Source organism: Alternaria rosae (genome assembly GCF_020736505.1).
Source record: "Alternaria rosae strain MPI-PUGE-AT-0040 chromosome Unknown BKA58scaffold_5, whole genome shotgun sequence".
Lineage (NCBI taxonomy): Eukaryota > Fungi > Ascomycota > Dothideomycetes > Pleosporales > Pleosporaceae > Alternaria > Alternaria rosae.
Window position 1 is genome coordinate 2,388,444 of NW_025763574.1, and position 22,558 is coordinate 2,411,001.

Sequence of the window (22,558 nt, forward strand, 5' to 3'; positions counted from 1 at the left end):
TCACGACGTGCGATGACATGGGAAAGATCGAGGACAGCGGTGAAGGAGAAAAAAAACGAGAGAAGTGGAAGTGAGATGAGTGGTTAGCAGACACCTGCAAGCTCGACAACTACGAAACTCATCGTCATGAGTATCCGGTAGTCTCTGCGCGAAGACACGATATGCTAGCCAGTGTGAGGATGAGGTGGTATCATGTTGGGTGTTGCCGTATACGTATGACTGCGCAATATGGCAGGTGTCACCAACTCGTCCGTTCATATAAGCTGACCGGGACGCTCATTGCGACTCACCATCAACACCACCTGCGCCAAGCCAAGGAAAGGGAGATGCACTTTGACAGCACGACGGACAAACTCAAATCGCAGCCGATAGTTATGCCACTGCCTAGCCGAGCGGACGCGATCCGACTACCCACGTATCCAATGTATTGCTCCCGCCCACCGGCAACGCCACCTGGGCAGACGGGTGACATCCCACACATGTTGGTCAGCTCTATAGCACATGAGTCGCCTCGCTCAACCCACATACACAGCAAAATCTGCAGCACCAGCCACGCAGCGACCAATCCTTCAGGTTGTCAAAGAGCTCGGCTGTGGTCGAAAGCAAGTCAACGATCACGATGGCGCACGGGACGGAGATGAGGGCATGGTATTTTGCAAAGACGGGAGAGCAATATGCGCATTTCCCATGTCCCGCGCAGCGCACCAATGAGGTCACGAAGACTGAGAAGTTGAAGGCGTCGCGCTACATCCCAGGCCACGCGAGCACGCGAGTTTTCCCCTGAGCCTCCCGCTGTCGTCGCGTACACATGCATACTCTTTTCGGTTGCTGGTGACCTGAAACGCTCGGTCCTGCGAAGCAGAACACCCCTCCAGGAAGATGCTGCTGGGTGATGCCTAAGGGAAACCGAAGAGCGGGAGATGGACAGTAGCACATGGTGCTTCCTGGCGAAAAATCGAGTAGTCCAGGTACATAGCAATCGTGGCTGGAATGCATTTTATCGGTACGACCAGCGGCGCACTCCAGATACAGGGCTTCGGAAGCAATCGCAAGAACGTTACACGGGAAGAAGAAAAAAAGAATCCCTAGCAACACATCCCGTTTGCACATCGACTGCGCAGGGTCCAATGCGACGAGACGAAAGCCACACATATCCCCAATGACGCCAATTTCCCAGTCTGAGGGTTGAGTCCAATCGGCGGGGCCAAAGCGCATGCCACTAGAAGAAGTCTCGATGTTAGCATCCAAGTCCCACTGATCGGGGAGCTGCTAACCTGGGCGGCTTGGTAACATGCGCTGGCCAAACGCAGAGGACGTTGCGCACATTCTCGTAAGTTTTGGTCGCGCACTGCGAAAGTTTGCGGCGGCAACTATCGCATATTGTGCATAGAGACGTGGTGAGCCATCATGTCTCACAAAGCCCGTTGGGGAAACATAAGAGTGCGCGAACCCGCTTTTGGCAATGCCAGGTTGCGACTCAGTCACTCAGCCTCAGACTTGTCAACTTTGTCGACTATCAGAGTTTCGGCGAATCTAGCTTCTAGCGCTACATCTGTACCGTTGTACGGCGCGTATGAAGCGTTTGAGCTAGCAGCCCAGCTCCAGCGCACATTTGTTCCCAGAACAAGGTATGCCGCAGAAGGTTTCGGTGCTTGCACGCTTGTTGGTAGGCACATGATCGATCATCCATCGGCGGGGACAAGATTTGACTTTCGGTTGTGCTGAGACTCTGGTGCTGACATGGCAAGCACGCAGAACTCATGTTGTGTCCGCGACTCATCTTTGACTTCGACGGGTGTCGTCGGAATAGGCCCTTTCTGCGTGCTTCATCCGCGGAAGCTCCGCAGTCTATACATAGGGGTTGAATTCAATTGTAAAAACCCTGCACGCGACTTATTCGGCCGAATAGTCATTCATCTTTATCAGGCTGGCTGACACGGAATGAGTCCGATGAGTCCGGACTTCCAAATTCCAGGGACCTGGCGATAGTGGCGCTTTCCCCATCTTGGCTCGCACTCGAAGATGTCGTAGGCGGCACACTTGCTTTTGCCGTTGCTGCATACTAGATTGGCCGTGGCTGGGACCCGGTGAGCTCTTTCGCCTTGCCCACCAGTTCGACGTTATCATACTGACTCGCAAGCCACAAAACTACTCGCAGTGGTGAGGGCGTGGAGCAAAGCTTTTGGGGAGGAGATGTTTGAGAAGGTCCAGGCTTAAGCGATGGTTGCAAAGTTTGGTACGCATGGTGACGACTGAAGCCGAGCGCGCGCATCCTGACCGCCCATCAGGACGCTGACGGCCGCTGATTGGGCTATTGGCGTTCATCTGCTCGCTGGCATTATGCATGCAGCGTCGATCGCGTACAATTATGAAATTTGTGGCTGTCTAAAACAACATTGTGGCTGTCTGAAAGGACGTCACTCGCTCTTGCAGCTTCTCGAAGCAGCTTCTTGACCGTCGCTCGCTTCGGTTCTCCGCCCGCACTTGCGAGCGTTGAGCTTGCGATGCCTCGCATCGCTGAAACACCAAGGCAATCTGACAACGCAGGCGTGTCGAGTCTTCATTTCCCAACGGCTGCACCGCAATGTGACATTTGACCGTCGGCGCCACGCTGTCTCGTGGAAAGCCAAAAGGCAGGCAGATAGGGCAGAGATTTGCAATTGTGAAGAGAGCTTAGCCGGGTCCAGACGATCGACACGGGTTCTGCCCAGATTGCCGACTCCTCATGGCGCGTGGGCCTAGCGCACATCTTGATGTCCCGGCATGCTAGCGTCTACCGTCCGTCGCGATGCCGTCTACTGTACGGCCGCGGTGGGGCGCACCTACTCGTCGGCGACCTCGAGGATCCCATGTGCGACCAGGCGTTGACGTCCCCACGCTACAGCCGGCTCATTTGGGAAAATGCCCGCAGGCGGCAGGAAGCAGTGAAGGTGGAGAGCCATGTGCCTGCCCACGAATAGGGACCGCTTTCTGAGAAGACATGGTGGAAATACGGCCATGCCGAGAAGACAGGTATAAACACCGATGCTCGACCGCGACTTTACCTTCTTTACTTTACCTCGCCTGAGGCACAGCGCAAACTTCCTCTACCTCCATCCCAAGCTTTGCTTGCCCTCACTAGTTAGATCCACGCTACCACCCTGCCCTGCGGCAATCCGTGTCAGCGCTCGACTACTGGACGACTACGCAAGTAGCTTTCTTCCAGATCTTCTGCTAGCTCAGTCTCACTACTCCACTCGCCCCATCGGCCGTGCAGATATATAGCATTCCATCTCCACGCGCGGTACGGTGCGTGTAAACGGTTGCTCCTACCATCTTGACCAAACGACCACGTGCTGTCGTCACCCTGCAACACCACGTTCCTTCTGCGATTACATTCGACCCCAGATCCTGCCCAACATGGTCTACTCACTATCTTACCGCCGCCCGGAGCGAGCTCCTCGTCCCAGCACTCCCTCTTCCACCAACACCGAAGAGCAGCGGAAGTCGATCAATGCCTCTATCAAGTCTGGCAGCAGCGGCATGTCCCACGGTATTCCCGAGGCACTGTCCTTTGACACCATCATCGCTGGCGGCGCTTGCCCTGTATGTCGCCACTGTCAAGCATCACTCTCCAAGTACCTTTACTAACAATCCTCAGCCCTGCACTGTTCGCGACTTCATGAACTTCCTCAAATACATCGAACTGTCGGCTGAGAACTTGCAATTCTTCCTCTGGTACCGCGACTACGTCAAGCGCTTCAATGCGCTGCCGGAAAGCGAGAGGGTTCTGTCTCCCGAGTGGACTGGCGAAAAGGTCCCCGAAGCCAAGCCCGCGACCGTCAGCTATAATGCCGACGCTGTAGCCATGCTCAAGGGCACCGACTTCGCCAACGAGGGCAAGGTCGCTGAATCGGAGAAGGGTAGCAACAACCCCTTCTTCACGCCTCCTCGCACGCCAACCAGCGTCGAACCTAGGCGCGAGTACTCCCTCGACTCGTACGATGACAGCATGACTACCGGCAAAGTTGACCACACTCAACGTGCTGCCGGTGCGTTTGATAACGCAGGACTAAAATGGAAACCACGTGAGTATTACCCTTGCTAATTTTCCTTCTGCGTCTCTAGGGTCCAATCGCTCATGCAACACAGTGTCCGTCCAGCCTTACCGGGAAGAGATCAACCGCATCATCTCCATCTACATTGCCGACAACGGTTCGCGACAGCTGAACCTTTCATCGAAAGAGCGCACAGCACTGCTGCATGCTCTGCAAAACACGACCCACCCGTCGGCATTTACCGACGTTATCACGACCGTCGAGTGGTCGCTCCGTTGCCAAGCGCACCCCAACTTTGTTCGGTGGACCATATGCAATGGTAACCGTCCGCGTGTGATCTTCGCTCGTGGTCTCGGTATCTTCGGCATTGTCGCTGGTCTGATCGTCGCGATCATCCTCACTCTAAGCAGCGCCGGCCGTGCATGGCGCGTCATCTCCCTCATTGGCTTCTTCATCGGTATCTCAACTTTGATCGCAGCCTGGAAGGGCATGTGTGTTGTACTTCACGGCATGCACCACCGACATTTGCGACCGTGGGAGCTCTTCGCTTCCGATGATGAGCCGCAAAGCTACGACTTCAAGTCCGACTCCTTCCAGAGCGTCGACTCGCACGCGTCGAGCAACTCTTGGGAAGATGAGCCATGGGTCGCCCGCTACGAGAAGCGCAATGTCGTCCGGAAGGTGTTTGACCGTGAAGTCTGGATCCAAGAGCCTGCTCTCCGCCAGATCCAGGATACCATCTTCATTCAAGCCATTCTGGGCGCTCTTCTCATCTCCGCCGTAGCCGTCGGTATCTTCTGCGCCATCCCCAAGGGCAACTACTTCTAAATGTGGCGACTATCAAGCCACATTCTTATCTTAACCCGACTTCACATCCAAGCGATTTCTTCTCAATTCCCCCCTTTTGGCTTTATGCAAGCTGTATCTGATACCCATGTATATGTGTTTACGACACACCAGTGCGCCCGACATTCTGGTCCGTCTGTGCGAAAATAGCGATTAATGGGACATGTTGGTTCGGCGCCGGCGTCTGGATTAGCGATATGATCTACTGTGTGGCAGATGTTTTCTTATGATTCAAACTTACCACGGAAAAAGACGACAGTTGGGAGAATAAGATGAAAGAAAATGTTTCATTCTATATAGTCGATATATGCAGATCATGTCTTCACGGATGCAACACCTTGATATCTCCCGTTGTCCACAACATGCGTGCATTCCACGTCGTGATCTTCCACAATCCTCCGTCGGCTTCGTCTTTGAGAAGTTGCATGTCGTACAGTGAACTCGCCGTATAACTCGTGTCGGCTGCCACAAACGCCTCTTCCTCTCTCACATGATACGAAATGGCATGCGCCGTCATGCGCGCAAAAGTCGCATTCTCGCTCTCCACTTCAATCCTCACATTGCTCACGGTGTGTGTGGTGACGAGGCTGAAGACGCGGTCGAACATCTGGTTTATGGCATCGAAGCCGGTGACGGTCTGTTGGGCGCCCAGCGGCCCGTAGGTGAATGTCATAGAGGGTGCTCTGTAACAGGCGGATTCTACAAGGGAGCGGTCATTGCTATCGAGACCTAAGGTCAGACGGTGGAGGGTGTCGGTTATGGATTGGTGAGCGGTGAGGTTTGGGAGGTTGACTGTGGGAGTGGGGGTGGACATGTTTGGGATCAAGGCAATGAGTTTTGTTGGTTGACTGCTCTTGCTTCTCTCAATATCTGGGTCGTATGCAGTCTTACCGTCCGTCTTCAATTTATGTACAAATTCATTCGCACAGCATACCATACCTATGTTGGACGGGGCGTATCCATGCTGCGGACACAACGTGTCAGGATGGAGCTATCGGGCTTACGAGCATGATAATGCACCAGTTCAGGCAGAATAAGTGGAGTCCACCGGATTTAAGAAGATCGATGTGCCTTTCAAAGTACGTTTTAGCATTGCAGGATTTAAAGATTCCGAGTCTCTCCTGCGACTGGTAATATATATCGGTGGTTCAGTGCTCCGTCTTCGGCGGCTTCCGGGAAAGCCTTGCACAGCCACTTTCTGCCTGCAGCTACGTGCATCACGCGCTTGACGGGCCCTTGATTACAGCGACTCTCGTTCTTTGGGTGATTACGAGAAAGTATGGCCCTGAGCGTATGAGCAGAGCCGCATATCCGGTGAGTGCTTCACTTGGCTGTGAGGTTGTGGTCTTGCGCACCGGTGGATTTAGTCGTGCCCAGGTGTAGTTGGTAGGAATGGAGGCGTGAGGCAGACTGTGACCAGTTGGAGGCTGAAGACGACCGTCAGTTTCTTGCGCCCGAAAAATTTGTCCTGTGGCCGCATAGTGTGGTATCATGTTCTTTATTGTGATATAGTGTTGAAAAGTTGGTGAGGCTAGTGGTGAGGCTAGTGAGGTGGCTGCAGACCGTGTGGCTGTGCTGAGTGCCGTTTACCGCTCTTCCGGAGGCTGCCGGTTGTGCGGAGAGGGGGAGAGTTTGAATGGAACATGAGCGTGAGGTAGTTGTGTGTATCATGATTATCGTAAGGATATATATCGAATTTGGGGGATCATGTTCTATATTTGCACATGGGCAGGGAAAGGTTTCCTAAATCTGCAGATCTACAGTCGATTCACCACTAACCATGACCATAGTATGGCATATAACTATTGGATCTATACAAGAAAAGAACCACCCAAGTACCATGAAGTCATAGCGTAGCTGTACAGTAGCATCACGGCGAAAGCTGCTATTTCTGCTCGGACAAGGGTTCAGAATGTGCTAGAGGGAACTACGATGCTTGATATGACACTTCGATAGTACAGGTACCGACACTTGCATGTTCACGCCAGCGAATGCGATGAAGACGACTGTGCCGTGACGATACCTCCAAGGAAGGACCTAGGTATCTCTGCCAGGCGAAGATGTGCGAACAGGCGGTGGGCGTTGAATAGAGGACGGGAAGCGAGCAAATGGGGCTTTACCGGCGGTGGGGACAGTGCAGGGCGAAGGCGCGAGGAAGCCGCGACCCGCAATTCACAGACGGCTACATGCGTCACCTAGCATCTTTGTACATCCAACATGGCCGTTGTTGCCGCGCTATGTAAACCTGCCCTCTCCGCCATATTCGTCTTGATACTCTTGAAGCCGCCGTAGCTAGTTGCCCAAGCTGCATGCTCGCCAAAGCCACTGCCTAGTCTCCCACTGCTCGCCTGACCCTCTCTCACGTACGCCCATACATGTCTTACGAATACGACAGCCGGTACCACCACCGCCCGCGCCATGACTCCCACTATACATCAAGAGAGACGGACCCCTATGCATATGCGAGGAACGACAAGACTCTAGCTGAGGCCCGCGAGCAGCTGGCAGACATGCGCCAGAGCAACCCATACACTTCGTCCTACAGCTCGTCCTACAACACCTACACCTATGAGCCCCGCACTTCACCACCCCTCCCACCCCGGCGACCCGCGCCGCATTCGTACAGGTCGCACACGCGCGAGCAGACATGGCCGCCGTCACCAAGCGTCGAGGACGAGAGGGAGGCGCTAGCAAAGGAGGCGCCGTCCTCCGTGGGGTCGCCAGGGCAGGCCGAGGGTGAGCCGCCGAGCAACACGCGGGGCACTGTCGACCAAGACTCCCTGCTGGACGAGATCGAGCAGCCGAGCGTCGCACAACACCATGACCGCCGCTATGTGCTCGTTTCCGAATCCAGCACCGACAGTGACGGCGCGCACGGGTCCAGCACGCGTCGGGACCGTCGCCGGCGCAGCTTTGCTGATCGTGGGGGCATGTCGCACATCAACACCGACGTGCCAGACCCTCCTGTCTTTACTGAGCGCGTGAGGGCGCCCTATGGGTACTCGAAGCCCCAGAAGGAGTCCATCGCGCCCTCGACTGCAGACTACATGCGCTCGCCAGAACCCATCACGCCTTCGAACAGCAGCCATCCCAGGTCAGATGCAAGCAGACCGTCGAGACCGATGCCAACTGAAAGCCGACACAACTCCTACACGTCGCCATCGTCCAAGAAGGAATACGTATTCGACTCGGACTCTGAGTCCGAGACGCACAGCACAACCCACCTGCGAACCGAACGAAAGCCCGCGCGTTACAGCTTCGTGAAGAGCGACCTACAAAGGGAGGATCTGAGAACAAACCTGCGCGATACACAGGAGAGGCCCGAGCCGCATCGGCACGACTCCGGGCAGCGTCCCCTGCCGACGATACGTAAGGGTGATTCGTCAGGCTCGTACAAGGAGTACTCGAATGCTGAGTCGCCGCGGTCGTCTTCGTCCTCGGTACACAGCACGCGGAGATCGAGGCCTGTGCCCGTAGACACAGTCTATGCTAACAGCTCACGGCCACTGTCAAGACCAAGCTCTCCATTGCATCGAGCACCCTCGCCTCAGCTGCCTACCCGATTGCGAGACTCCCCTCCAGGCTCTCGGCCTTCGTCCCGCGGTGGCCCTTGGCCTACTTCCCCGCTCGCTTCTTCGTTCCAACCTTCTTCGCCGGGCCGCAGTCGCGTACCTGTATCAGAGTCAGATTGGCACGCCACCTATCCTCCAGCACCTTCCGACGACAGGTCAAGACAACCCTCTCGATATGGTAGACACGACACCATGCCACTCCCGAGGCCCCGCATCGATGTGCATAGTCCGTCTCCTGCGAGGCAATCCACTGGCGACTCCTTACCATACCCCATCGACGACCAGCTCATTGACGTATTCATGCCACCTGAAGAGCACTATCAATTCGATCATTCCACCGTCGGTTCGCCGAGGCAAAGCTACGTGGACATTCCGAGAGCGACGTCCCCGTCTCTCCCCGGCTCCCCGTATACGCGAGATCTACCTTCCCGGGCTAGGAGGCAAGATACTGAGACATTGGAGGAGCCGGCACGCCTAAGGAGGTCTAGGTCGGGTAGTTTCCGCTCACAACATGGTCGCCGTGACAAGTCCTCTCGAAGGACCGCTTCAATGGACAGCAAACTTCCAGATTGCCCAAGACCCTACAAGACTGGACCTTACGATGACTGGTACGCGCTTCGAGACCACAAGAACTTCAACATCTGCCCTAGTTGTTACGAGGGTGTCTTCGCCGGGACGTCTTTTGACGTGGACTTCAAACAGATATGGCTCAATGACTATTCGTTGGAGCGGAGCTGTGACTTCAGCAGTCCGTGGACACGTCTTGCATGGCTATTGACAGTTCAACAACGTCGCAAATCGCTCGAGCTGATCTACGCAATTGCGGATGTCATGGACACAGTAGCCAAGCCGTGTCCTGGAGATCGTGAGGCAGGTGCAGAAGACCGTATCAGCTGGTACGGCATTACGAACCCACGCGAAGGTACCCATGTAGCCAACTTTGCTATATGCTCGAGCGATAGGAGGATGCTCGAGGCCTTGTTGCCTTCTCTTCGTGGTTGCTTCGCTAAGATGCCGAAGGACGAGAGGCACGTATGTAGCTTGCGTACGAGCTCAACCCGCTTCCCAAAGTACCTAGATCTGCTCGTCGAGCTAGACGCCGAGGCTGAAATGTCCGGTCAACTACCTGATCTGAACCGCTTCGTCAAATTGTTGCGCGAAAACTCCTACAAAAGCGAGTGCGCGAGGTACAAAATCTTGTTCCGTAAACCATGGCATTTCATCCCTTCGCTGCCAGAGTTCACAGTCTGCGAGCAATGCTACGACGAACTTATATGGCCCGCTACGCAATCTAAATCCACATCGTCGTCCATACCGCACATGTTCAACAAGTCAATCCAGCTAGTTCCCGGCGAAGACCCTGATGTCGGGTCCAGCTGCTGTCTTTGGAGTCCAAGGATGCGCGACGTCTGGAAGGAAGCTGTCAGGTACGACGACTTTTCTTATCTGAAGAGCCAAGCGAAGGAGAGAAAGAGGGCGGAGTCCAAGTATATGAGAAACAGAAAATCGATTATGGAGTGGATGGGCGACGCGGAAAAGGGGAGTAGGAAGTGGAAAGAAGCAGAGGACGCTATGAGGGAGCTGAAAAAGAGTTGGTATACTTATGAATAATGAGGTTATGATTGGAATGGGATATGTAGACTCAATAAGAATATGGTTATTACTATCACTGCTGCTACCGCTTTGTTGATACCCTACATACCTTGTCTCTGGTACCGAGATTGGACGTGAACACAGACTTTAATGTTATACTCACATCTTCGCAAAACCACCTTCTCACCCCGAACATCCTTCCATAAAAATGAATTTCTTCGACATTTATTCCCTCGAGATTGAAGCCGCTAGAATGTGTAACGAAGATTTCTCTGAAATGTATTCCTCTACGACACCACACTCTGGGCCCTCGTCATACCCCTCTCAAAGCTACAAGTTTGGCGCTTGGGTACAAATTGAGTAAAATTACACGTTCTCTTCAAGCGCTTTACCCCAATTTCACTAACCTACAACCCAGAGCGCTGGAAACAGAAGAGGTGCCAAAACTTGCCGAACATCAGACAATTGTCTCCCAACCCATTCTTACGCGGGACCAGGAGCGCATACGCAGGTTGACTAAGGAGAATGCGCGACTCAGGCGCGATGTCAAAAAAAGGGATAGTAGAATCTCTTGGCTGACAGAATCTCAAGATGCTTTAAAGAAAGACTTGGCTGCTGAGAAGGAGCAGGCACAGGACTGGAGGAAGCAGATGTGGAGTGGAAGACCGGAACAGAGTGCCTTGAGGATAGAGTTGACGAATATGATTTGGGAACTGGAAAGGCTTCGTGTGTCGTTTTCTGATGACGATGTTTCATTTCCTGATGAAGACGAGGACGAGGAAGATGAACGAGATGAGGATGACGAGATTGAGGAAGAAGACGAGGAAGATGAAGAGGCATATGATGAGAAGGCCTATGAGGAGGAGAAGGATATTGGGATCAGGAGTGAGACTAAGAGACTAAACGACTTTTTCGACAAGTTCTCAGGGGACGATAGGTGGGCGTGCAATCTTAGATGATGGGGACGATGCGACGCTGATAAGGCTACAACAGATGAACCTTCTACGCTATCTCGCGCGGAATTTTCCGTGTCTCTGGTAGGTTATCTTTCGTTCCGAGGCTTATCCTAGCATCTTGCTTCGTCACTATCATCTACTTCTGTATCTTTCGTCGAATTTGAGTTGCTGTAATATGCTCTTCCTCCACGAATATCATCATGTCACCGACGTTTGTTCGAGCAACAAACAGGAGGCAAAGCTAATGGGTAGACAGACCTCGGGGGTGTCACTTGTTGCGAGCTTCCCTTTCGAACGAACACATCGTGTTTGTCTCGCAAACACTCAGTGTTTATTCAATGTGTCACGAAATGTATATAGATCAGCGACCTGATCCTCTTCATTTACACCTACCCTACATCCTACATCATCTCCCAGTCCTCGCTCAAGGTAATTCTAGCATCAATGTCGCTAGCGATGTCGCCGACGCCTGTTTGCAGAGCAGACAGGGGTCGCAGGTACGCAACTCGCCACCCTCTCCTTTCACTACAACAGAATCAGCGGAAGAACGTGCCGGCTGACTGCAATACTAGTTTCTCCGTCGCTTACAGGTTGGGCGCCCACGGGTCTTCTTGTTGTTTGGACGACTTTTCGCAATATCCCCGCTCTCTTTTCGTTTTCTTCGTCGCACTGGTCCGTATATTGACACCCGTACACACGACATCGACGACACCATGGACAACCTCAACAACAGTGACGTCAGCATGGGTGATCTTCCCGAAACCAGTGTGAGCGTGGACGAAGGCCTTGAGTCCGGAAATACCGTCTTCTTTACCGCATACGAGAACGTCACGGAGCACAACGTTGACGTCAATGATGAGGTCGGCGGCGACGTCGACATGGACGGCAACGCTGAGCCTGAGCACCCGGAAATTGTGGAAGTCAAGGCCCTGCATCGCGACGCTGAGGAGAAGCTTGCCACCAAGACGTACAAGGTTAACAGGAGCATCACCCTGCTGCCCTCTCTCCACAGTATCTACTTTCATCCCAACGAGGCAGTCGTACCCCAAGCTCCTCTGGACCTCCAACTCGCCAGCTTCTTCATCTTGTATAACGACATCGCTATGGCCAACTTCCTCGCCGACAAGAGCTTGCCTCCGATGGTCAATCGGGCGATTTTCTTCTATGGTCTGGACAAGGGCCATTCGTTCTCGCGGTTCTTCGACCAGATCCGTTTCAATATCCTCCTGATGGCCTTCGCGTGGGCGTCAAACTTCAATCCGAAGTACTGCAAAGAGGGGTACGAGGAGTTTGTCAAGTACTTTCTGCGCGTAAGTCATCTTCGCGATAGAACTGCCTGTCCATCTTCAGTGTCTTTTCAAACTTCCTACAGAGATTTAAATTACACTGAAGAACTACTGGCTTCCTCATGACCTATGCACATAGCTAATAAAATGTAGGCCTGGATCGAGTCACTGGTCTTCAAGTACGACCCTTCGCAGAACAACTTCACCCAACGCGAAGCCTTCATCGCCCTATGGCAGGCCTCGCCCTTTGACTTTCACTTTTTTAGTGCGAGGCGAAGCAAGACGGTAAACAAGCTCGTCAACATACTCAAGGCCCAGGCCGCATTCCTCCCGAACATTCCGAAACCAGACGACTTCATGCGGGCCGTGCGCAAAGGCCAGCTGAACGAAGGCATCTTTGAGAAATTCGGTGCGGCGATGACGTTGCAGTGGCTGATTGGTCTGAACGAGAAGTACGAGAAGCGGCAACAGAAGATTGACGACAAAGAAGAGGTCGTCCAGACGAACTTGGACCTTAGGCGAACTAAGATTGCTGCGGGCAATCTTGCGGCGGCCCACCATTTCGGCTATTTTTCCAAGGACTATCAGATGGCTGACGATTTCGACCCCTTTGATGAGGAGGACTTGATGCATCCAGGCATGTCCAAGGTTGATCGGAATGAAGAGCTCCTGGCGGCCTTGCTCCTCCCCATCGACAGGAATCTCAAGCATCCAAGCGAGGTGAAAGAGAAGGAGCATCGCGTGGTTGATGAGACGAGCTTCTGGGCGTCTCATGAGCAGGTTCAGGCTATCCTCCAGGAGGATGTAGAGAAGCAGGATTCCAGCCGGGCTCTGGCTGAACTGACGGTGTTGATGAACACCACGGTGATGGAGCCGACAGCTGAGTAGGTCGCGAGGAGGTTTGAGGTATACATGTGCTTCTGCTAGATGTCTATAAAGACCAGTTACGTTCTGAGGATATCCAGCCTTCGTAATGTCTGATTGATGTAACTCATGTGGATGTGAGATGATATGCAAAAGGTATATTTACAACTTCGCGCCAACGACGCTACCACCGTCCAACGCGATAGTCGCGCCGTTAACATAGGACCCTGCGCGGCTCGATAGCCAAATACAAGTTCCCGCAACATCCTCTGGGCTGCCAATGCGTCCCAATGGTATCCCGCTCTCAATGACATCCTTGAACTTCTCCAATGTAGCCTTCATCATCTTGCTCTGGAAGGGACCGCACGCGATCGTGTTGCTTGTGATACCGCGCTTGCCCAGGTGGCTCGCTAGTACTCTGCTCATGTGGTGAAGACCGGCTTTGGAAGCGGAATAGGCGAAAGTCTCGAGGGCGGGGACGCGCAGACCGTCGACACTACCGATGTTGATGATGCGGGCGGGAGATGTAGGGGTCGAGGCGGCTTCGAGGAGGGGTGTGACGGCTTGCGTAAGTTGAAAGACGCGCTTGAGATTGAGATTAAGGACGCGGTCCCATGCTGCGGCAGGGTAGTTGTCGTACGACTCGCCCCAGTTGCTTCCGCTATTGTTGACGATGACATCAAGCTCTGTACGTTATCAGCGACTACTATTGTCTCGCGACGATGGCATAGATAACAGCCCATGGAAGGACTTACTGCCTGCTCTCTTCTTCAGCTCGTCGGCTATGTTCTTTGCTGCATCTTCCTTGTACAGGTCGGCTGCGATGAAGTCGGCCTTGCCTTTACCGAGGGCGTTTAATTCCTTGCACGCTTCCTCGCAGGCTTTAGCGTCCCGAGACGATATGTATACTGTAGCGCCGTTTTGGACGAAGCCTTCGGTGATCATGCGACCGATGCCTTTCGCGCCGCCTGTGACGAGGACGATTTTGCCCTGGAGAGTCAGTTGGAAGATCGAAGGTGCGGGTGGGTTATGTGCGTACCTTGACATCGAAGAGTGAGCTGTTATCCATTTTGATGATTAGTGTGGGTTGGATAAGGAGTGCAGGCGTCGTCAGGAGAAATATGGATATCCATTGCGACACACGGGTAGATGTTCGTCATCGGAGCTTGCCCCGGATGTTGGAAGCTGGGGACGAGCCGAGGCTCGGTGCATCGTTCTTCCGTACCACTCTGCAAAGTAACAGCCTTACATCGACGAAACATCATCGAGCCTAATCATTCTCAGCACATATTCAGCTTTTGTTGGTATCGACATCTGTACTGCTAATCAAACTCAACGCACTCTTCGACTTCAGACATGTCTTCAAGAAGTACTCATGTACAACAGGCTCAGCTGCGCCCTAGGCCAACTTAGAGTTCATTGTGTGCGTAAGCTTCAATATGCTCTCGTCCAACTCCGTTGACCCTCTTCGTGACCATGAAGATACCCCGGAAGACCTGTTGGCGACGTGGAGTGTGCTCTTATCGAACTTCGGACGAGTCTTCTCGCGTACCTTCTTGGAATGCGGAAGCGCTGCATCGACAGGACGCGGAAGAATATCACTCCCACTTACACCTACCTGGCACTGTAATATATAAGAACGAGAGCGAGTGGAGCAAAAAGAAAGAGGGCAAAAAGAACACGATCGCGCGAAAATGCGCAAAAACAAAGCAAAAAGGAAGGATGCGCATCCAGATCATAACAAGGCCACTCCCAAATTCGAATCCGCAGAAGACCAACTGTGAGCTAACCGGTCTAACACCCAAATTCGAACTCAGGCTCACATACGGACATGAAAGACCGTGATGTAAGGTGTGCATTTGGTCCCACGACCTCATGCCTTATGTTTGATGGAAGATTCCTAAACGCCATATAATACATAGTACAACAAGACCGCGATCAGCGATATATAATACCAGGATAGACATGAAAATCTCCAAAGTTGTTGGTGGGCAGGTGAGTGAAGGGGCGTGTGTAGGCAGTGGCGGAGCGGGCTCAGTGAAGGGTTGAGTGAGTGAGTGAGTGTAAGCACGCAATCGAGAGTCAGTGCGGCCTCTCACCATCTGATGATATTGGAGATAGGGAGTTAAATTGCGACAAAGAGTCCATCAACACCTCTATTCTAGGAGCCTACTTAGATACGTGTATTACTCGATTCATGAGCCATAACAGACACCAACGACTACAGGAATTGTACAGAAGTCATCGGGACAGACTTCACGACTTTACCCGCATACACACCAGTGTTCGTAAATGAGAAGTGGGGATATCTGCCAGTCATGGAATAGACATGATCTCGGTCGAAACGCCCGTGAACCCAACGTAGCAGGCGTCGCATTCCAGCCTTCCGCAAAGGTTCGAGACTTATGACCGGTATATTGATTTCGATCAACTAGCTAAGAGGATTTGTAGTTGCCCGCGCTTTCTTTCCGTCTCGAGAGAGCTTGAAGTCATCTATCAAGGTACCATTCGTGACAAGGGTAGGCGGTCCAGTCAGCAGCCCCCCACAGTATCTCGCAGCCAGCGGCCTTCATTCACATGCCCTTCTCTCGTCTCGCAGCAAGAGTGTAGAATATACTACCGTCATAGATGCCACGTATGTCTTCCTTCATCATTCGGCCGTCTTCAGGCCAAAGCATTATGTACGTGGCAATCCCTGCATTCGTCAGCAACGCGTTCTACATAGAACGCTGGAATACGGCTCACATTCGAAGAAGGCACCTCCCCAGCCGATCGGATCAGCAATGCACCGCTGACCCTTCAGCACATTGCTCACGTCCCAAATGGTCAGATAGTCTCTTCCTTCCGCATATTTTGCAAATATGTCCTCAAATCTCTGCGGCAAAAAGCGACCTTCGTGATCGTACGTTCCAGTGTCGCTACCATGCTTATCTCTGTGCACGTTCTTAAGGAAAAGACCTGAAGGATTGGCGCAAGAGGTTAGCGTGTATCTCAAATGCAGTTCGTAGGTTGGGGACCTTACGAAAGAATGGGTCAGGCAGCCAGCCCTCGCATGTAGGGTATGAGAAATTCGCATGAATCACGAAGAGTGCGACCATGGATAGGATTACACCGAATCCGAGCCGATAGAAGCCGATAAATGTATCCTGTGGCCAGAGGATCCCATCGTGGTCGCGATCGAAGAAGTCGCAATGTTGTTGTAGAACAGTCTGGTGAGAATGCTGCTCCGCCCAGCCCTTGGTACCTTGAGGCGATTCTGCTGATGGGGCGAGATTGGCACGGGCAGTACCTGCTCTTCTTAGCAATCAGGCTATTGAATCTTCCATAAGCGGAAACGTACCGGTGTGTTGAAGCTTTGAGCCTTTTGTGCTCGTGTACGGTCTTCGTTGCTCGGTGACAGGCACGTCACGAATTGAGCTCACCACTCCATCATCCCCATTCGTGAGTCGCTCGGAATGCCTTGTAACTTCAGACATGTTTCTAGCAAGGTGCCAAATAGGTTTGCGTGGATGTCGAGACCGCGAAGGGAAGAATAAATAAAAGGAACGCTATTTCCAACTTCAATGACATCACGCCATCTGAAACAGCATCAACCAACTTTTGAATCACGCCCAAGTACACCGTCACCAACTCGTCATCCCAAAATTTCACATGCATTGCATTTTGTTGATACACCGAAGAAGTGTTCCGCTAGCCAATGGCAAAGCGCGTCGTCAATCCTGGATGATTCCCGGCTCGCGCCGCTATGTACGTTCGCGAACCGGCCACCCGACACCCCATCAACATTGCGCATCGTGGCACATACACTATCGTTTAATGCATTGTGCTCGACGCGGAACCAATGAACAGTATCTGTAGTGGTTCCCTACATGTGTTTGCGTTGCGCACGACTTTGAACTAGCTTTGATGACGTCATTCGCTGGCTCTGCCTACCTAGATACACTTGGTCGCGATCTGAACGTAGTTCCTCTCGTTGTCATCCAACATCGACTCAAGAGACTCTGCCATACCGTACCCTGAAGCGCGTTTGCATCACTAAAACTGCTCTCTTTTTAAGGTTATCGTGCTCGAGTACACCTGGGCAGCCTTGACTGTCATCTCAGGACGTGCAAACGGAGCGTTCAGTGACGATTATAAAGATTATCTTGATCCAAGCACTCTTTCGCGACCTATCAAGCATGCTAATATCAAAAATCTCTGTTGACCACGTCTTTCGACTAGCTGCAGGTGCCAGCGTTGCGTCAGTAGTCATCAACGACCTGAATATGCGCTCGACAATCCCCGGCGCAGCAGGCATCACTAGAGCAGTTTTGACATGAACCGATTTCGATAGGGATAGATGACAAGAGTGTGCTCTACATTGTTTCGCGCCGACATGATGAGTTTGTGATCTGAGTATATGGAAGAAGGAAAAGCGTGGAAGTTTCTTGTTCAGCAACAAAAGAATCGTGCTGACAAAGATGTGAACAAAATCCCTCTAGAGAATCACAAAGCCCGCTTCCGATGATGGAACTCCTGAATAGCCAATTATTTGCTTTTAATATTCTCTTACGAAGACATCGAAACAACGATGGTGCCCGCTGATGCCGGCTGTAGCTTCAGCCTTTCGAATGCTACTTGAGCCTTTACATAGTGCGTGTGCGTCGCATCAGTGCGCGTTGTTGCTCAGTGTAGCACGACTGGACGCGTTGCGGTTGTGGAATCTCGTCGCCGTTCAAGCCGTAAGTCCAGGGTCCGGACAAGTGAACAGGGGCAGTAGGATTTCCGTGGCCGTCGATGAGGGGAATTGTAGAGTCCGCTATGTTCGATCAGCATCTGGAGGTCGATTTCATTGTTGTGCGCGGAGGAGTACCTGTCGACACGGGACGAGAGCGGAAGGGAGATGTGCACAGCCCCCATCGCAACTTCAAGCTAGGCCACGACAGCACTAGAGTGAGTGCGAGACCGAGAACAGCTACGCAAACGCCGATGAGCGTTAGCAGCGCTTCAATGGACAGGGTATGTGATTGGACAGCTTTCCCCGCGATGGGGTCTCGCTGTGCAGCGTGTGGTATGGCGGCTGCGTGGGTGGAGGAGATAATGTGCGCGCTCAACAGTAATGGGGTATAGTATGAATGCATTGTGGAAGTACAGATGCAAGATCAATAAAAGGTGGCTAATCGAGTTCGGCAAGTATGAATAGATGTTTCCGCTGCGAGTGCCTACCCAAGTAGCTCTGCCGTCTTGTTATAATTCACGAGCTGCACGCACTGTATATATCCAGCACCGCTTGGCGGATTGAGGCGGAGTATCACTACCTTCACGCTATGACCAGTCGTGACAAGGCTTCTGCTAAATGCCGGGTGCTTAGTGCGCGAGACCATCTTACTTGCGTGATCTGCCTTCTGCCACAACCTCCGCTCGGTTTTAAGAATGGAAAACCGATACGTTTTTTGAAGACCAGTTCGGCTTTGCAAGGCATCTTGTGGTCGACCACCTGCGCGTTGTAATAACCGCCACTCGGAAGTTGTGTCAGTAAGGCCATTTGCAGATCAGGCTTCCTGTAGATGTGTCTCTTACTTGGTCACATGAGAGACTGCCTGTCCTTTGGTCTATGCAAACAGTTGATTGGATCCAACAAATTTCGTGCTGATCGTTAAGAAGCCGACCCTCTACTTGCACGGCCGCTCAAACGTCATCCACCGCTTCCAAAACCCAGCCTATCGGCTCGCCGGTTCAACACACTGCATCACCACAGTTAAGGAAATAGACATCATGGGAGGATTTTGTCTGCACATTTCACTCTACAGCATGGATATCATAGTGCATAGTTTGTGTGTAACGCCAAAACGCCCTTGCAGCTCCCTTGGTGAATGTGGTCGACGAGCTTGTCAGCCAAAAAGAGTCATGAAGGAGTGTTGATACATAATCTTGATTAATACTTCGCATCAATGCAATGTTTTGATAATATCTAGAAAGAACCAGATCGAAGTTCCAAGGATCAAAGGCGTAAATAGACGATAAAGGAAGATTGTAATTTGCAGCGAAAATAGGCTCAAGAGTCGCAGAATGCGACTACACAACAACTCCCTTTGGACGACACGTGACCGCCACGTGCCTGCGCCAACGAAGGCCTTGAGCATCGTATCCAGACTGCATATGTATATTTTCGCTGTGCCAATGTCCTCAGCACGTAGAAACGCGTCGCATTAGCTCGCGCTGTTGTTCGCAGTAATCGGATCGCACGCGTTGTGGTCGGGTTATCCCAGCCCAACCTGCGTCGGCGGCTGTCGAGGATTCATTCGAGACTTGTGGCATCGCATGTTGCGGCGAACCGTTGACGAGCGGAACTCGCAAGTGTGCTAGGCTTCGTTAACATCGTGTCGCGTCTTGTGAGATTGTGGAAAGAACATACAAGTGGAGCTGGGACGGGAACGAGAATGGCGGCGGGAATCTAGCCTTGCCCTCAAGCTAGGCCATATGAAGGGAAGCGCTATGCCAAATATGGCTACGGCTATTGCGATTACACCAACGATCGCCTCCACAGATAGACTTTGTGGTTTGATAGGCGAATTTATGAGACGCTCTCGTTCGAGCAATACGGGTGTCGGTCGAGCGTATGCGTTCATGAAGAGGTATGCGAAAGCAACAGGTAGAAGCCGGAAGAGGGGCATCATGTCTGGAAGTGGCCCACGGGTAAACTGACAACGCTCCTATGCGATGTAACCAAAAATGAATGGATGGATATGCTCAAAAGAGATCGGAGAAGTCACTATGAAGGAGTATTGCAGTGATGTGTTTATGGCAGGTACAGTTGTGCCTGAGGCGCGACAAACTGGTAGGGATGAATGTGATGTTTGCTCGAAGTATGGAATGTAGTGAACTATGCATTTCTTCATGAAAGCCAGCGAGGACTGTGGTTGTTCCTCATATATACAGCTTGGACTAGGCTAGTAGCGAGATCGAGCCTTGACGAGCAAGACGGTGGGAGTGCTGCTACTGCACAACAGGAGTTCATTGGCTAGGACAATGGTGGCGTCGCTCCGTACTAAAGCCATATCTGCTGTCATTGGCTGAAACAACACATCGACAGTTTCGGCAGCGCATCAACCGTAGCTTTCTTTCTATCGGGCCGATTGGTGTTCTATTGTGAATAACAATACCAACTCCTGGTCGCACATGGCACTTCACTTGGCACGTGCTCGCTGTCGAAGGGCCCGGTCATGATCGAAAAGGATGGCTGAATGGGGTTTAGAGTGACTTGATAGGCATCATGTCTCCTGGTACCGAATGAATAATACTACATTCAGTTCGTCTCTTCGTCAACCCACTCATCCTCCAGCCCCGTGACTTCATCGTCATCACTCGGCTCCTCATCGAACATCAACAGCAAGCGCAACAACTCGTCTTGCGGTCTTTCGATATGCTGCGACAAATTGGCAAGTACTGGGTCCTCAACTTCGGTGGTCGCGTTATCGCCATTGTCAAGGCCAGGCGCAAGGCTGATGATGCGAATTGCTTTTGTCGGAAAGATGCGGCCATTTCCTCCTTCTTCCCGTCGTTGACCCAGTGTCTGTTGTCTGTTAGCCATTATATCCTCAAACTTTGAGCGGCGAGCGTACTGCGTATGTTGTCATGATAGCATCGTCGAATAGCGCCATGAAACTGACTGGTACTGCGAGTTGCGGCGCCGAACTCGTGAGGAACGAGTATGAAGGTCTCACTTCTTCAGCCTCGTCTCCAACACTGATGCGATTGTCTTTGTCAAGCGCAACGACATACACTCTGTTCTGGATTTCAAACATGATCCGGTGATTTCGTGCAGAAAGCCAACCACCAAGATCAAAACTCGAACCATCAGACTCGCACTCGAGAATTTGACTAACACTTGCTAAGTTCTTCGACCCGTCTTCCAATGCCTTGCGGAGATCGGAGCAGACAAAGACACGACCCAGACGTGAAAACCCTACAAAGAGATTGCTGCCGCGGTCCAGCATACCGGCACCCCATTCGTCTTCCTCGTTTGGGTCGCTAGAGGAGTTTGGAAGAGGGCCTTTGCCCAAATGTATAGGCGTCAGGCGGCTTTTGCGGGGTGATGAAGGAGGGAAGATGCGTCTTGATGGGCGGCCATAGCGCAAAGCAGCCAATGCTGCATTGGAGGATGGTGCATCGGTGGGTGGCAAGGGCTCAACATGGTACTTCTCCGTAAATTGCGATGGCTGTATGATACCCAAGGCCTGCCCGGATTGCTTGTCGTAAACATGATAACCACGCGTGCCCATCGAGTATACCACCACGTCCTCATTCTGATCTAAATGACCCACTGCATCTTGCTCGATCTCCAGATGCGTAGTCAGTTTTGGTGGGTTCTGCTTCATGTCGTATACAAAGCCCTGGCCTTCTACTGAGACCACGACCAACGTCCAGTACGAAAGTTGGAACCCTCTTGTTTGGCAATCGTGATCCAAAACAGCGACGCGTTGGAACTCCCCTCTTGCCGTGCCCTCTTGATCCGTCCGCCAAATCTCAACTGCATCTCCTTCGCGATCAAAGGCAGCCATCCCATCTTGATACTCCAGATGCGCATACGGTCTGACGGCATGGTCTTCAGTCGTGTCTAGAGCTGAAGGCAGCTGCCACAAGACGCGACCAGTATCCATGTCTGATACGTACAAGCCGCCTGCATGAGATGTCGAGATGAAGATGCGGCGCTTGAAGTCAGCCTTGAACCGCCATACCGCATGATTGCCAACCTGCAAGATAGACTCGCGAGTGATAGGTTGGGGTGTATTCCAGTTGCGCTCGAGCAGCGTTTGTCGTTTACACAGGTCTTTCCATGATGTGATGCCATCAAAGAGCTTGGAGAAGCTGGTGTAGTCGTCGACAAAGGAGAAGTCGCGTGCGCCACCAGGTGGCTGTGAGGTCTTGTGCGGTTGCAAAGTCTTTGTTGGCGACGAGTAAATGGCTTCTTGGTGTGTCCCGTCGATGAACTCGTGCCAGGCGGGCGACACGGCAGTAAGCGATCCTAGAGCCGAGACGGGCGTGAAGTCGAGGATGCGGAGCACGATCTCCGGAGGTAGGACCGTGAGCGGGTCCGGGATGGTGACGTTCATAGCCATTTCCTATCACAGTAGTTGTGATGTTTGCTCGTTATGCTGGACCTCAGACGCGCTGTCACTCGTGTCCGCACAAGAATATTGTTGATGGATCAAAAGAAACAGCTTTCCGATGAAGTCATTGTGGAGAAGTCACGTTCGGACCGCAAGGAACATCCATCACTCATACGCGGAAGGAGCACCAATACCACAACGTTCGCGATAGTCGCCATCGACTGCATACTGGAACGCCAGACCAGCGACTTGTATCTGATCGCAATAATCCGATCGGCATTGTAAGAATTGCATCGTGGGTCGCTCCCATGGTCG

At 52.4% G+C, this 22,558-nt stretch overlaps 9 protein-coding genes across 9 annotated transcripts; 4 read left to right on the plus strand and 5 right to left on the minus strand.

Annotated features, from left to right (window-relative positions):
* Positions 1–692: 692 nt before the first annotated feature.
* Positions 693–1,400, minus strand: BKA58DRAFT_183894 (uncharacterized protein). The gene is made up of 2 exons (XM_046165435.1): positions 1,325–1,400; positions 693–1,219 (listed from the first exon to the last, which is right to left on the minus strand). Exon 2 carries the CDS (start codon positions 1,213–1,215, stop codon positions 745–747), a length of 471 nt encoding a protein of 156 aa, XP_046025631.1. The 5' UTR covers positions 1,216–1,219; positions 1,325–1,400; the 3' UTR covers positions 693–744.
* A 1,787-nt stretch (positions 1,401–3,187) lies between these two features.
* BKA58DRAFT_183928 (uncharacterized protein) lies at positions 3,188–5,035 on the plus strand. The gene is made up of 3 exons (XM_046165436.1): positions 3,188–3,585; positions 3,641–4,067; positions 4,132–5,035. The coding sequence occupies exons 1-3, from the start codon at positions 3,400–3,402 to the stop codon at positions 4,863–4,865; spliced, it is 1,347 nt and encodes a 448-aa protein (XP_046025632.1). The 5' UTR covers positions 3,188–3,399; the 3' UTR covers positions 4,866–5,035.
* Positions 5,036–5,180: 145 nt separating this feature from the next.
* On the minus strand, positions 5,181–5,976 carry BKA58DRAFT_385742 (uncharacterized protein). Its single transcript, XM_046170399.1, has one exon. It carries the CDS (start codon positions 5,818–5,820, stop codon positions 5,206–5,208), a length of 615 nt encoding a protein of 204 aa, XP_046025633.1. The 5' UTR covers positions 5,821–5,976; the 3' UTR covers positions 5,181–5,205.
* A 1,125-nt stretch (positions 5,977–7,101) lies between these two features.
* Positions 7,102–10,121, plus strand: BKA58DRAFT_385746 (uncharacterized protein). Its single transcript, XM_046170400.1, has one exon. The coding sequence runs from the start codon at positions 7,259–7,261 to the stop codon at positions 10,064–10,066; it is 2,808 nt and encodes a 935-aa protein (XP_046025634.1). The 5' UTR covers positions 7,102–7,258; the 3' UTR covers positions 10,067–10,121.
* A 22-nt stretch (positions 10,122–10,143) lies between these two features.
* BKA58DRAFT_469762 (uncharacterized protein) lies at positions 10,144–11,007 on the plus strand (the record flags this gene model as incomplete). The annotated part of the gene is made up of 2 exons (XM_046175158.1): positions 10,144–10,408; positions 10,467–11,007. The coding sequence occupies exons 1-2, from the start codon at positions 10,257–10,259 to the stop codon at positions 11,005–11,007; spliced, it is 693 nt and encodes a 230-aa protein (XP_046025635.1). The 5' UTR covers positions 10,144–10,256.
* Positions 11,008–11,650: 643 nt separating this feature from the next.
* BKA58DRAFT_469763 (uncharacterized protein) lies at positions 11,651–13,178 on the plus strand (the record flags this gene model as incomplete). The annotated part of the gene is made up of 2 exons (XM_046175159.1): positions 11,651–12,314; positions 12,444–13,178. Exons 1-2 carry the CDS (start codon positions 11,718–11,720, stop codon positions 13,176–13,178), a joined length of 1,332 nt encoding a protein of 443 aa, XP_046025636.1. The 5' UTR covers positions 11,651–11,717.
* A 12-nt stretch (positions 13,179–13,190) lies between these two features.
* Positions 13,191–14,409, minus strand: BKA58DRAFT_183978 (uncharacterized protein). Its single transcript, XM_046165437.1, has 3 exons — positions 14,194–14,409; positions 13,910–14,144; positions 13,191–13,840 (listed from the first exon to the last, which is right to left on the minus strand). Exons 1-3 carry the CDS (start codon positions 14,221–14,223, stop codon positions 13,317–13,319), a joined length of 789 nt encoding a protein of 262 aa, XP_046025637.1. The 5' UTR covers positions 14,224–14,409; the 3' UTR covers positions 13,191–13,316.
* Positions 14,410–15,727: 1,318 nt separating this feature from the next.
* Positions 15,728–16,630, minus strand: BKA58DRAFT_402280 (Caleosin related protein-domain-containing protein; the record flags this gene model as incomplete). The annotated part of the gene is made up of 4 exons (XM_046171710.1): positions 15,728–15,849; positions 15,900–16,112; positions 16,177–16,443; positions 16,495–16,630. 4 exons carry the CDS (start codon positions 16,628–16,630, stop codon positions 15,728–15,730), a joined length of 738 nt encoding a protein of 245 aa, XP_046025638.1.
* A 3,668-nt stretch (positions 16,631–20,298) lies between these two features.
* On the minus strand, positions 20,299–22,420 carry BKA58DRAFT_184031 (uncharacterized protein). The gene is made up of 2 exons (XM_046165439.1): positions 20,756–22,420; positions 20,299–20,706 (listed from the first exon to the last, which is right to left on the minus strand). The coding sequence occupies exons 1-2, from the start codon at positions 22,250–22,252 to the stop codon at positions 20,440–20,442; spliced, it is 1,764 nt and encodes a 587-aa protein (XP_046025639.1). The 5' UTR covers positions 22,253–22,420; the 3' UTR covers positions 20,299–20,439.
* Positions 22,421–22,558: the final 138 nt, after the last annotated feature.

What these genes read in the sequence shown, in the direction of transcription:
- BKA58DRAFT_184031 (XM_046165439.1), bottom strand. Translation starts at nt 22,252, where the DNA reads ATGGCTATGAACGTCACCATCCCGGACCCGCTCACGGTCCTACCTCCG. An exon ending in CTATCATGACAACATACGCA is followed by an intron (nt 20,707 to 20,755) that starts GTACGCTCGCCG and finishes AACAGACAACAG; the next exon opens with ACACTGGGTCAACGACGGGA.
- BKA58DRAFT_183978 (XM_046165437.1), bottom strand. Translation starts at nt 14,223, where the DNA reads ATGGATAACAGCTCACTCTTCGATGTCAAG. An exon ending in GCTCACTCTTCGATGTCAAG is followed by an intron (nt 14,145 to 14,193) that starts GTACGCACATAA and finishes CTGACTCTCCAG; the next exon opens with GGCAAAATCGTCCTCGTCAC. An exon ending in GCTGAAGAAGAGAGCAGGCA is followed by an intron (nt 13,841 to 13,909) that starts GTAAGTCCTTCC and finishes GATAACGTACAG; the next exon opens with AGCTTGATGTCATCGTCAAC.
- BKA58DRAFT_183894 (XM_046165435.1), bottom strand. Translation starts at nt 1,215, where the DNA reads ATGCGCTTTGGCCCCGCCGATTGGACTCAACCCTCAGACTGGGAAATT.
- BKA58DRAFT_385746 (XM_046170400.1), top strand. Translation starts at nt 7,259, where the DNA reads ATGTCTTACGAATACGACAGCCGGTACCACCACCGCCCGCGCCATGAC.
- BKA58DRAFT_183928 (XM_046165436.1), top strand. Translation starts at nt 3,400, where the DNA reads ATGGTCTACTCACTATCTTACCGCCGCCCGGAGCGAGCTCCTCGTCCC. An exon ending in TCGCTGGCGGCGCTTGCCCT is followed by an intron (nt 3,586 to 3,640) that starts GTATGTCGCCAC and finishes AACAATCCTCAG; the next exon opens with CCCTGCACTGTTCGCGACTT. An exon ending in AGGACTAAAATGGAAACCAC is followed by an intron (nt 4,068 to 4,131) that starts GTGAGTATTACC and finishes CATGCAACACAG; the next exon opens with TGTCCGTCCAGCCTTACCGG.
- BKA58DRAFT_385742 (XM_046170399.1), bottom strand. Translation starts at nt 5,820, where the DNA reads ATGGTATGCTGTGCGAATGAATTTGTACATAAATTGAAGACGGACGGT.